The 12,553-nt window shown below is 40.0% G+C and overlaps 1 protein-coding gene across 4 annotated transcripts in view; it reads right to left on the reverse strand.

The window, feature by feature from the left end:
* Positions 1 to 11,048: 11,048 nt before the first annotated feature.
* Positions 11,049 to 12,553, reverse strand: part of LOC309798752 (transducin-like enhancer protein 1) — an 88,865-nt gene continuing 87,360 nt past the window's right edge. For all 4 annotated transcript variants that reach the window (XM_082611328.1, XM_082611327.1, XM_082611326.1 and 1 more), the window contains 2 exons: positions 11,775 to 11,851; positions 11,049 to 11,629 (listed from right to left, as the gene is read on the reverse strand). In XM_082611328.1, coding sequence (XP_082467454.1) covers positions 11,522 to 11,629; positions 11,775 to 11,851 — 185 coding nt within the window. In that variant the 3' untranslated portion in view covers positions 11,049 to 11,521. The remainder of the gene's footprint in view (positions 11,630 to 11,774; positions 11,852 to 12,553) is intronic.

Here is a 12,553-nt window from a genome sequence, read left to right on the forward strand (position 1 = left end):
TTGAAGCACTCTGTTCCTTTTAAAGCGTCCCTTCTGCTACTAACTGTCCCACATTACTAAAAAATAACTAACCCCTGTTGAAATGTTCAACTGAACTGCAGCCGTGACAGAGCATTTTTTTAACGGCATTTCCCTTACCTGTGCGGGATTCAGCTCCACAGATGCTAGAGACGACTTAGAACTTTTCAGTTATTTAGATGTGTACGTTAAGATTTCCAACTACTGCATCCTGAGAGTCCACATCTTCTAGAAGGGAAAACATCTAAAATGGATACGAATTAGTAGACAATATGACTAAATCTTTAGGCAGAGATTAAAAACAACACTAAGATTTACATTCCATGTACTGAAGGTATGAAAAGCCCACCTATTCCGAGTGTCAAAATATCTGATAAAATAAATTACAGCCATTAGCAGATAGTCATCATGCTGCTAAGCATTAGCTCAGAAATTAGAAAGACAAACATGGTAGACAAGGTTTGCACATTGACAAAGTGGCGATGATGGAAAGCAGTAATAATCACCTGGACCATATTCCTGAATTCTTATTTGTTTGATAAAAGGTTAGAAGAGCAGACATCTTGGCTGGGTGAATTCTATTTTATTCACTCTTCAAATAAAAGTCTTTTGAGCCCAACGATATGTCATGGGATTGTACAAATTGGCATTTGAAGATATCAAAAGGATGCCTGACACCTAGAGAGACATGGAGACACGTGACTTCACTGTCAGTTGCTGGCTTTTCTGTTCCTGTTTCCATGACATTACATAGGCGGGGGGAAGGGGGAGTTATGGGTTGTGTTAGTTCATTACTTCAAATAAGATGCTTGAACCCTTTACCTTCTTTGCACCCATCTGATACTGGTTTCCCTGGTAACAGAATCAGGGATGCCACCCACCCCCCACCCCGAGAGCTGAGAGCAGGAACTCTTACTTTACTAATCTCGGAAGATAACACTGAAGGGGAGAGTCACGAAGGCTACGGTTCCTGGGTTCAGCCAAAGGGGTGAAAGAAGAAAAGGAATTAAAGTGACCTGAAACTTCGTAAGGCTTAAAAAAAAATAAAACAAGGGTTTCTTTAATTCAAAATCTAGTCATTCAAGTAAAACAAATATACAGGTGATGGTCTGCCAGGGACCTTAAAAACTGCCATCCCACAGGTCTCAACAGCTCTTCTCCCCACGGCTCATACTCATGCATTTTCTTATACATCATGCTCACTTTTCTTAAAGGGGAAGAAAAGAAAAAGGAAAATTCCAGACTAGGGCTCATTGGGTCATTTTCTTCCCGTAGATCAATGTTTTTTTATACTGAGTGATTTGCTTTCCAAGGGCCTATAGTTGTTTTTAAAAGGATTTTCACTGCAGACGGTACATTAAATGGAGAATGTGGTAGCATTAAAATGGCTGTCTGCTTAAAAAAATAATATACAAGAAACCATAGGGGAAAGAAAAGAGTGGCCATTAAACTAAACTATTAAGAAGGGTTGCACTTTACATTCCAAATGTGAAGTTATGTATTGGGGCTATTACAATTGCAGAGTGCTGTGTAGTGGATTCAGTAGAATGGCCATGTAAATTGAAAAGCAAACTAATGTCTCTTGAAGCTCTGGAAACCACAGAAGGAATTTGCTCCCAAGAGGAAAACTCTAGGCAATCAACCAATGAATCACTCACCCAAAGAACAAGAGCTTTGTCTTTCTCATCAACTGTCTTTTACACAGAAGTGAGATACGGGTCACTTCATACAATAAGAAAACCAGAAGGGCATAGGTTTTGTCACATAGACCTCACTTGAGTGCTGATGGTTTGTATTATGGAAAGGGAAACAGTGTGTTCCTTTCTTTCATTTTACCATATAAAACATTCTCATGAAATATTACAACTGAAATGCTTGATAAAAATAAAATTCTTGATTGAGATGCTTGTGTCGGGTGGAGGGAACAGATTTTACTTTTATGCAAACAAGAAAGCCAACCACAAACATGAAAAATAGGCTTATAATATATTCACACCCTACGATCTAACAATCCCATGCATGAGGTTATACCAAAGAAGTAGTTCAAAAGAAGAAAAAAGTTCTATACATGGAGATACTTAATGCAGTAGTGGTTATTAGAGTTAAAATGTGGTAAAAAAAAAAAATAACCATGCAACAATGCAGAAGTAGCCTAATAAATGGTGGTGTATCATTTGATGGAACCAATAAAAAGAACTGAAGACTATGCAGATATATGGGGGGAAAAGAACTTGTGATAGTTTAATGTGAAGAACAGAATACTACAGAATGAGATGAGTGCCGTGCTTACATGTGAATGCACATAGAAAGAGACTTAAGGGAAATACCGCAAAAATAGAAATATTAGGATGGAGAGGTTTGCAGTTTTTTTTAAGCTTTATAGTTCCTTCCTTAGTGATACAGATCTGTATAGATATCTACATATATAAAAGACAGTAATTTGATTTTTGGACCCTCCTGCCTTATTTTTGTAAGTTGCTTTGCATGTTGGCTGTTGCTTACTCAGTCAGTTTCAGAGCATACAATAAAACTGGGTTGTTACACTGGTTAGCTCTCTAACTAGATACAGAGTGAGGAAAATAAAGAAATAGTAGCAGGCTCTGCTTCCAGCAAGGGCGATGGCCACATGCATCCAAAAAATGCTGACACTGACAATGAACAGAACAGGTAGAAATTGTGCAAGTCTTAAAGCACACTCCTTTTGGGTGAAATGCATAGTATAGCTTTTAAAATTGCAAGAGATATGTGCCACCCAAACTCTAAGGAATATTGAAGCATACATTTTCTTCCTAGAGAGAAGAGTCTGAATGATCAGTGTTCTAAGAGATGAACGATACCCTCCCAACATAACGTATTAAGTTAAAATCCATTTACTGACACTGTCAGCATCTTTTTCAGAGCTGAGATAAGCTATGAAGAGTGACCTACACCCGTTGCCAGCAGACGGTGTCAGGACCGAAACAAGTCCGCAGCACCCCTATAAGTGCTGCAAAGCAATTCCAAGTTTCTTTAGAAATTGCCTTTTCAAAAGTTGACACCTGAGTTTGGTTATTTCTAGGGAAAGATGCCAACTCAGAAGGTCCTGGACGCAGAGGCCTGACTTTACAAGACCCACAGATGTGCTTCAACAGACTAAACTGGAGTTGCTGACAGTGCCAGTTACTGATGTGCGAGTTTTAGTTCATTCGGAGACCATCTCCTCATTGCCCAAAGCATTCACAAATAACAACAAGCAGGTAAGTTCAGTGGTCAGCCATACAGGGACTCAAGTGGCAGCTTCTCAAACAAAAGCGTGGCCAGCCAGCATCATGTTAAATTCTCAACATGGTTAAAGTCTCAAAAAATGATAAAAATTTGTAAATTTTGTTTTAAAAACCTCAAATTTCTTAAAATTGTTCAATTGTTGAATTCTCAAAAAAATGGCATCTCATTTAATGCCTGCAACAACCCTGTGAGGTAGGCATTTTTTTTTACAATTTGACAGTTGAAGAAAGATCCTGAGGGACTAAGGAACTTGCCCAAGGCCATGTACATATGAATGTATGTATATGTATACATATGAATCACCACTAGTATCCTTACCTGATGGGAGTTGGTTCCAAATGCAGTGCTCTCCTAACAGTGCCCAGTTTGTGTCCTCATTACAAGTAGGATATTACTCACGCAACTACAGAAGAACCTTTTATTTTAAACAACAAAAATGGTATAGAAGTAGGTTAGAGTTCCCTGCTTTTAACTCACTACTAACATTTCCCGTCATTGTGGTTTCTAAATTACCTCGAGGCCAGCAAGGAAAATAATTAACACACGTAATTATTAAAAACTATTGATTCTTAATATTGAAAATAAAACCCACAAGTTTATACAACAGAAAGCTATCTTGAAGAAACTGGACATCCACTTTAAGTGGCTAAAAGAAAGTCTCAAGGGTCTATGAAAGGTTTTCTAGGAATTGTTAACAGGACAGACATCTTAAGTATGGGGACAGGATGATCAAAGAGCTGAGCTCTTTAGGATCCTTTCAAAGAATGAATATAAGTTAGAACAAAACTAAATGGGGAAATGAGATATCATATATGGCCCATCATTAGCAAATATTCTTTAGAGTAAGAACAATGTGGTCAACCTGAAACAAACTAGCATTGCCATGCTTTGCTGACGGTAGTATAAATGGGCCCAATATTTCTGGAAGGAAATTTGGCAGTGAATAATATCAATGATCTGAAATATCACTCTATCTTTTTTTTTTTTTTTTTTTGCAGTATGCGGGCCCCTCACTGTTGTGGCCTCTCCCATTGCGGAGCACAGGCTCCAGACGCGCAGGCTCAGAGGCCATGGCCCACGGGCCCAGCCGTTCCGCTGAATGTGGGATCCTCCCGGACCAGGGCACGAACCCGCGTCCCCTGCATCGGCAGGTGGACTCTCAACCACTGTGCCACCAGGGAAGCCCTCACTCTATCTTTTGATGCAGTAATTCCATTTCTTGGGATTAACTCTAAGGAAAGGAACAGGAGTAAGGCGAGAATATGATATACAAACATTTTCTCTATAAGACTTGTATCTCAGTGTTTGAAATAGCCTATATGCCTAATAAAAGAGAAAGGGCAAGTTAGAGTAAACCCAGCATAGTAAGTTGTTTGTGAATAAATTTTAATAATAAAGTCAACTGAATAGCAAAACACTCAAATAACCTAATTTTTTAAAATAAGCAAAGGACCTAAATAGACATTTTTCCAAAGAAGACATACAAATGGCCAAAAAATACATGAAAAGGTTTTTAACATCACTGATCATCAGAAAATGCAAATCAAATCCACAAGGACATATCACCTCACATCTGTTAGGATATCTATAACCAAAAAACAAGAGCTGACAAACACTGGCGAGAACATGGAGAAAAGGGAACTCTTGGTGGGAATGTACATTGGTTCAGCCACTACGGAGAACACTACAAAGGTTTCTCAAGATGTTAAAAATAAAACTACCATATGATCTAGCAATCCCACTTCTTTGTAGACATCCAAAGGAAATGAAATCATCTTGAAGAAATATGTGCACCCCCATGTTCATTGCAGCATTATTCACAATAGCCAATGTACAAAAACAATATCATACCTTGTGTCCATCAACAGATAAATGGATAAAGGAAATGTGACATATATAAGTATATGTATGTATGTATATATATATATAATGGAATTATTATTCAGCCTTTGAAAAGGAAAGCCTGCCATTTGTGACAAGATGGAATAACCTAGAGGGCATTAAGCTAAGCGAAATAAGCCAGACAGAGAAAGACAAATACTGCATGGTGCATTATATGTGGAATCGAAAAAAAAAAAAGTCAAACTCATAGAAACAGAGTAGAGGATGGTTGACAGGGGTTGAGAGAAATAGGGAGAGGTTGGTAAAGGTACAAAATTACAGTTATAAGATAAATAAGGTAGAGGATGATAATAATAATGTATTGTATAACTGAAATTTGCCAGGAAAGTAGAACTTGTGTTCTCACCAAAAAAAAAAAAAAGGTAAATATGTGAAGCGATGCATGTGTTAATTAACTGGATGTGAGGAATCCTTTCACAATGTATATGTATATTAAATCATCATGTTGGACACTTTAAATATTTTACTATTTTATTTGTCAATTATACGTCAAGCTGAAAACAAAAAAGAAAAAGTGAGAAGCAGGTTCCAAAACCACATGGACAAATAGGTAGAACAGTAGAATTAAGACAATGGGCTTTGCAATCTGACCACCTGGGTTACATCTCACTCTACCAACAATTAGTTGTGTGATCTCAAGCTGGTTACTGAATCTTAGTTTCTTCAGCGGTTAAATGAGTATGAAACCAGTAACTACCTCATTGGGCTTTTGTGAAAATTCAATGAGATAACATAAAGTGTTCAACTGTCCTTGGCACATAGTAAAACACTCAACAAATTGTTCGCTATTATTAATCATCTGTACTATAGTTGACATAATTGGCATAAAAATAATATATTATTTCTAAGTGGTACAATTATAGGTTTTTTTTTAAATTTAATTTATTTATTTATGGCTGTGTTGGGTCTTCGTTTCTGTGCGAGGGCTTTCTCTAGTTGTGGCAAGTGGGGGCCACTCCTCATCGCGGTGCGCGGGCCTCTCACTATCGCGGCCTCTCTTGTTGCGGAGCACAGGCTCCAGACATTCAGGCTCAGTAATTGTGGCTCACGGGGCCAGCTGCTCCGTGGCATGTGGGATGTTCCCAGACCAGGGCTTGAACCCATGTGTCCTGCATTGGCAGGCGGACTCTCAACCACTGCACCACCAGGGAAGCCCCACAATTATAGGTTTTTATTTTCTTCTTTGTACCTTGCCATATTTTCCAAATTGAAAATCAGAGATATATGATACTTTTATGAATAAAAAAATAATCATGAGAAAACAACTGGAAGCCCTTGGCCCAGTACCTGGAACACAACAGTTCTTCCAAATACTTGCTAGAGTGTCACCCACCGGCGGCCCTAGCCAGCTAATGTCAAATGAGTAATTCACATCCAAGACTGCTCAGAGCTGCCTGCCCGTCTCTTACTGTTGGTCTCCTTTGGGCAGTGACTCACCCACATCCCCCTCCATTACTGCCAGTAGATTCTTCCCCAGCGCCCCCCGCTGGAATAATTTCACCTTAGCCCAGTGACCGCCCCCATGTTGAGGTCACCCACTCAGTAAACACTGGCTGACTGACTGAATCTAATATGATAATTTGAAGAAGAAAAACATTCTATAAAGTCAGCAGCTTATTGTTCTACATACAGTAAGTATTCCGGTTTTTGAAGAACAATTTCTAACTTTTAATTATGCATCACCACTCCAACACTGTGTACATTCTCGAGGCTTCCACTACATGAGGTGATTATGGTAGGTTTTCCAAGCCTTATTATAATAAGACTCACATAATTCACACTGAGGAATGGCTAAGTAAAAAAAAAAAGCAACTTTTTTAAGATCTCAATTTTGGTTTAGACCCATTATATTTAGCTGCAAAAGTTAGTTTTGGGAACAGAGACTAATGTAAGAACAGCAACATCAAAACAGTATGCCTTGCATTTTATTTTGGTTTAGACCTATTATAATATTTAGCTGCAAAAGTTAGTTTTGGGAACAGAGACTAATGTAAGAACAGCAACATCAGAACAGTATGCCTTGCATTTTATTGTCATTTTACTTTTAATCCTCAGCCCAAAGCCAAAAATATACGGTTAGTCCAGTCTTAAGAGAATATGAATATACTCTAATAGTTGATAGTTCTACTGTAAAGATTATTGCTCTAGATTAGCAGTTCTCAAAGTGTAGTCTCCAGACCAGCAGCCTCAGGAACAACTAAGAACTTGTCTGAGAAATGCAAATTCTCAGGTCCCACCCTGACCTACTGAATCAAAAACTCTGAGTCTGGGACTCAGAAATCTGAATTTTAACTAGTCCTCCTGGTGATTCTGATGCAGACTATAAAGTCTGAGAAAAACTCCTCTAAAAATAGGAACCCAATTAACACCAAACCACTTAACTGTTGAAGTGCTAGGACAAAATATGAAGCCAGAGAAGTTTTGGCTGTCTGGAGAGAAAGTTCACTGGGGCAGAAAATGCGCCTTACACAAGCTTCATCTTGCTCAGGGGAGCCTGAACCTGGGGTGATCTGATGATTTCACTGCCGAAGGAAGAGTGAAGAGAAGATATTCTTGAGAAACAAATAAGCCACGATCTACAGCAGGGTGGAGGGTTTGAAATGCCCTCCCTCACGCTCAAGCTGATGGCAGAGGAAGCAATCTCTTGATGGAATTAAACAGCATGCTGAAATTGAGAATTTGATCCCTCTCTCTGATTTGCTGGAAAACTTTTGGGAAAGTCACCACCTCGTTGTGCCATTAGCAAAAGTGCAATTTAAAAAATCCCTGTATGAATGCTTTGGAGCCAGCTGCTACTTGCCAGTCATGAAATATTCAAAGAATTAACCCATCAAAAATCCCATCTCTCAGCCACTGTGAGGATTATTATAATTTATGTCAGAAACTTCCCTATCACCTGCCAAATAACAAAAACTTTAAAAATGTTAATTATCACATTGATGAAATATTTTGTTCTTATTATGAAGTACCAGAAACATCTAGTTATGAAAAAAGGCATTACAAAACCAATCTCACTAGGCCTTCAATTTTTACCCAGCAAACTTCAATCCCACGGAAGAGCCACGTGGCAGAAACCTACGTTCAAGGTTACGACTGTGAGTGATTTAAAACAAAACAGAACAAAAACAAGATTAAATATATATAAAATAAAACCTACTAAAAAGAATGGGGAGGGGCTTCCCTGGTGGCACAGTGGTTGAGAATCTGCCTGCTAATGCAGGGGACACGGGTTCGAGCCCTGGTCTGGGAGGATCCCACATGCCGCGGAGCAACTAGGCCCGTGAGCCACGACTACTGAGCCTGCGCGTCTGGAGCCTGTGCTCCGCAACAAGAGAGGCCGCAATAGTGAGAGGCCCGCACACTGCGATGAAGAGTGGCCCCCGCTTGCCACAACTAGAGAAAGCCCTTGCACACAAACAAAGACGCAACACAGCAAACATAAATAAATAAATAAATAGCTCCTACCCCCAACATCTTCTTTAAAAAAAAAAAAAAAAAAAGAATGGGGAAAACAAGCATTTGCATAAATTCAGTCCTAAATTAGTAAACACAAACCTATCTAAACACCTATATACATCAGGGAAATGTGTACGTTGTAAATATTTCAAATAAAATGAAGAGGAAATCTGGAGAGCTGGGAACGATCACAGGCCGCTCTGCAAACCTGAATTTGGTTCTATCTCCCATGAGGCCAGGAGGACACAGCTTCCCTGAGCCTTGGTTACTTAAATAGGGATAATGACAATCATCTCCTGATATTCTTATATGTGAACCTGCCTTGCACAGCTCTCTAGGGGGATCTGAATTTGTTGAACACTAATTTATAATCCATATTCAAGGCAAGAGGTACATAAACATTTGGCTTACCCAGGTGTCAACGATCACATGATTCCAATCTCCCGGGGGAGAGAAGTGGGGTCTCCTACCTTCACAGTTGAGGAAGAAATCTCCCATTCATGTCCTCCATCTGTGAGACAGTTGGTGGTCCCAGTTGTGCTTCACATCCCTGAGTCTGACCTTCAAGACCCTGAGGAGGTATGACTATTTTATCGTTCCCGTTTTACAAATGAGGAAACAATTGTCTTGGTAATTCCCCAAGATTCCAAACCCCCGAGCAGAGGGACTAGCTCTGTAGAACGCCTCTTCCAGGACCAGACTAGAGTCTCATCCAAAAGCAATGGAACTGGTTTCATCAGATTCAAGATAATCGATGTCTTGATAAGATCTAGACCCTCAGAAAATCCCATGAGAGAAAGAATATCGCAAGCTTGGGAAACCATAGAGCATGAAGGGAAAAAATGCACCAACAGAAAATAGGACTATTTCTTTAACCCAGAATCCCTTCAAATATATTCCCCCTTCTCCAGGAGCACCCGCTGCACAGTAGGAGAAATCTCCTCGTCTCCCACGTGACTAAGTCCCCACCAAGGGACCAGTCGTGGAAGTGATAGACAAATTCCTAGTAACCTGCCTGGAAGCACACCCCTTCCCTTGAACTCCCACTCTTTCCCCGCTGCTGACTAGGAGTGGAGGCCCACAGGAATAGCGGTAGAAGTGCAGAGCTGCATCACTGCCCTGAGGCTCTGGGTCATAGGTGGGTAAGACACAGACCCTTTTGTGGTCTCAAAGCCACTGTATTGTTGGGTGCTGTTACAGCAACTTAACCTCTACTCTACAGAAAATAAGGATGGTGAGGCAGGGAAGGAGAGAGAACAGAAAAGGTAAACAGCTCATTAACAAGCCATCGGAGTCTGTAGTACAGAAACTAACTTCATTATACAAGGAAGGGATGAGAGAGAAATCAGCTTTAGTAATTAGGCCTTTGCCATCCACTTACTGAGAAGAGAAAATATTTAACGAACTATGTACATAAACATTATTTTGGCAAAAAGCAAACAAAATAATGTTGTTAAGTGTATAAAAACAAGAAGGTCTGCATAACAAACGAAAAATGTTAAGACAAACTGCCAACAACTTGCTGGATCATAAGAAAATAAGAACATTAAAAGATTCCTTAGGTGCTATTTTTAAACAGCCAGAAAACCTGGTTTAAAATTATTAACCATCATTTTTGAAAATATAGCAGTAAGTAATAGGTATATAAAGAATGAGTCATGCAGCCTTTCCAGGAGGAACCATGCATGGTAACTTATTAAAAGCCCAGGGTTACAGGTTTCATCTAATCAAATTAGTAAAAGCTTGTCCACAAAGATAAGGACCAGACTAATGACAGGGAGCCAGAGCTGTAGCTGCAGGGAAAAGCCTTAACGAGAAGGATGGAGCGAAGTGCTGGGTGTGGTTGGCTTACGTCAATTAATATAATAGATCAAATAAGTATTAATGAGATAAAACCAGCAGGCATCCCACCTTTCTTTTACAGCTTAATGAACTCCACAGCTTTGTGGATACCATCAGTCTTAACACTAAACCCAAGTCGCCTCCCTTTCTTGAAATGTGCAGCTTGTGAAGGGAGAGACTAGAGATTTGAAAATGCTAGGCTTTCCTAGAGAAAAGAATATTCTATCTCCCAGTGAATCACCAAGAAAAGGCACAGCTTTAATTTGTGACCTCGAATCACAACAGTATCCAAACAAAAGAATGAATCTTGGCAAAGTTATTTTTGCTTCCCAAATAAAATCGTTGTCAATAAACCTTCGGTTACTCATTATTCCTAGTCTTGACTTCCTGGTTAACTCAGAAGTGTTCATTAGGTTCTAGTGCAGTGGGAGTCCGTGACAAAATATATTTATAAAATAAGAAGTGCATTTTAAAACTTCCTCTACAAATGTTTGAACTTTGCCTATAGAATCCGCACCAATGATCCCAAAGCGTTGATAAAGAAGGAGAAGGAAAACCACTTATTGGTACTAAAGCCTTTACTGTAATAAACCAAATATATTTACAATTTATACAAATGTTTAACCTTCAACAAAAATACAAAAAAACATTTCACAAGATGGAAAACGAGGAAACAAGTTCATTGGAGACACCACTGCTCTACCAAGGACAGACAGGAGGGAAACAGCAAGGAACAGAAAGGTAATCTCGGCAGATCTCACAGAAAGAAAAGGATGGACTCTGCCCGGGTCAGCAGGCTCCATTCCTCAAGCCCACAACCCTCACCCCTCTGTCCACTTTGCCTCGGTGCTCCACTTGGTCTAGGTAGGTAGGTGACCTTCTGGTGATGTGCTCACTGCCTCCTCTTTGTAGACGCAAAGTAGTTTTGTGTCAAGGTTTGGAAACAGGTGTTTGTTTTTAAAGTTACAACTTTTCTATTTCTACAAATTCAAAACATTTTGGCCCAATTCAACTATAAACGTTAAACCACATAGTGTTTTCAGTAGATGACTTCATAGACTGTGGCCTTCTTGTCCCCTGAGCCAGTGACTATGTACTTATCATCCACAGAGATGTCACAGCTGAGCACGGATGAGGACTCTTTGGACTGGAAGAGAAAACAATGGACATGAGTTTAATGTGGAACATAGATGCTCAGGGCCCTGCTCCCAACAAGGCACCTTCACTTCTGGCGTCATCAGCAATGCTGTGGTCCAACTGTCTGTCATTCTATGTAAGGAGCACGGACTTACCTGGAATATACTAGCTCCATAGGGTGTCCGCCATGCATTGAGGAGGTTATCTTTTCCAGTACTCACAAACCATTTACCTAGAATTAGCAAAGGAACATGTGGTTATGGCTTAACTAGATGAAAATTCCTGCTATACTATTAGCTACTTGGGCTTAATCAAACTCAGAGCATTTTTAATCATGAACTATCATGTCCAAGGGGTTGGGCCATGACATGAGTAGACACAGCAGGTTTTAAATCTGGGCTCCACTGTGAACCACCTGTGATCTTGGGTTTAATCAAAGCGGTGGCAGGAACCATGTCAGTCCCATTAGCCACCGGATACATGACAGGTAGCTTCACACCGAGCATGCAGTGGGTCCTCGAATAGTCAATCAATGAAGTTGTCTTCTGTTAGTTTCCTTATGATAAAATGGGACTAGGAAGGATTAAATGACGAATCTAAGTAAAATGGCAGACAGCACATATGGCACATAGGATGGTCAATATGTGATAACTATTCATCCATCCATGCATCCATGCATCCATCCATCCCGTGAATATATATTTGACTCCCCATGAACTTCTTCCCTCATTATCCTCACTGCAGAGTGTAACGGTCTGGGTGCAGCTAAGTGTTCCCTTCTCTGCCCATGGGCTCCTCATCCCGGTCAGTCCATAGCAACCTCTGCTCCTGCCTCATTTTTCTATAAACTCCCACCAACCCCTCTCAGAGTGGCAACTAACTGCCTCCACCCACACCCCTGACACTCCCCGCTGAAAACAAATATGTGTCAAAA

Source organism: Mesoplodon mirus (genome assembly GCF_964341445.2).
Source record: "Mesoplodon mirus genome assembly, chromosome: 1".
Lineage (NCBI taxonomy): Eukaryota > Metazoa > Chordata > Mammalia > Artiodactyla > Ziphiidae > Mesoplodon > Mesoplodon mirus.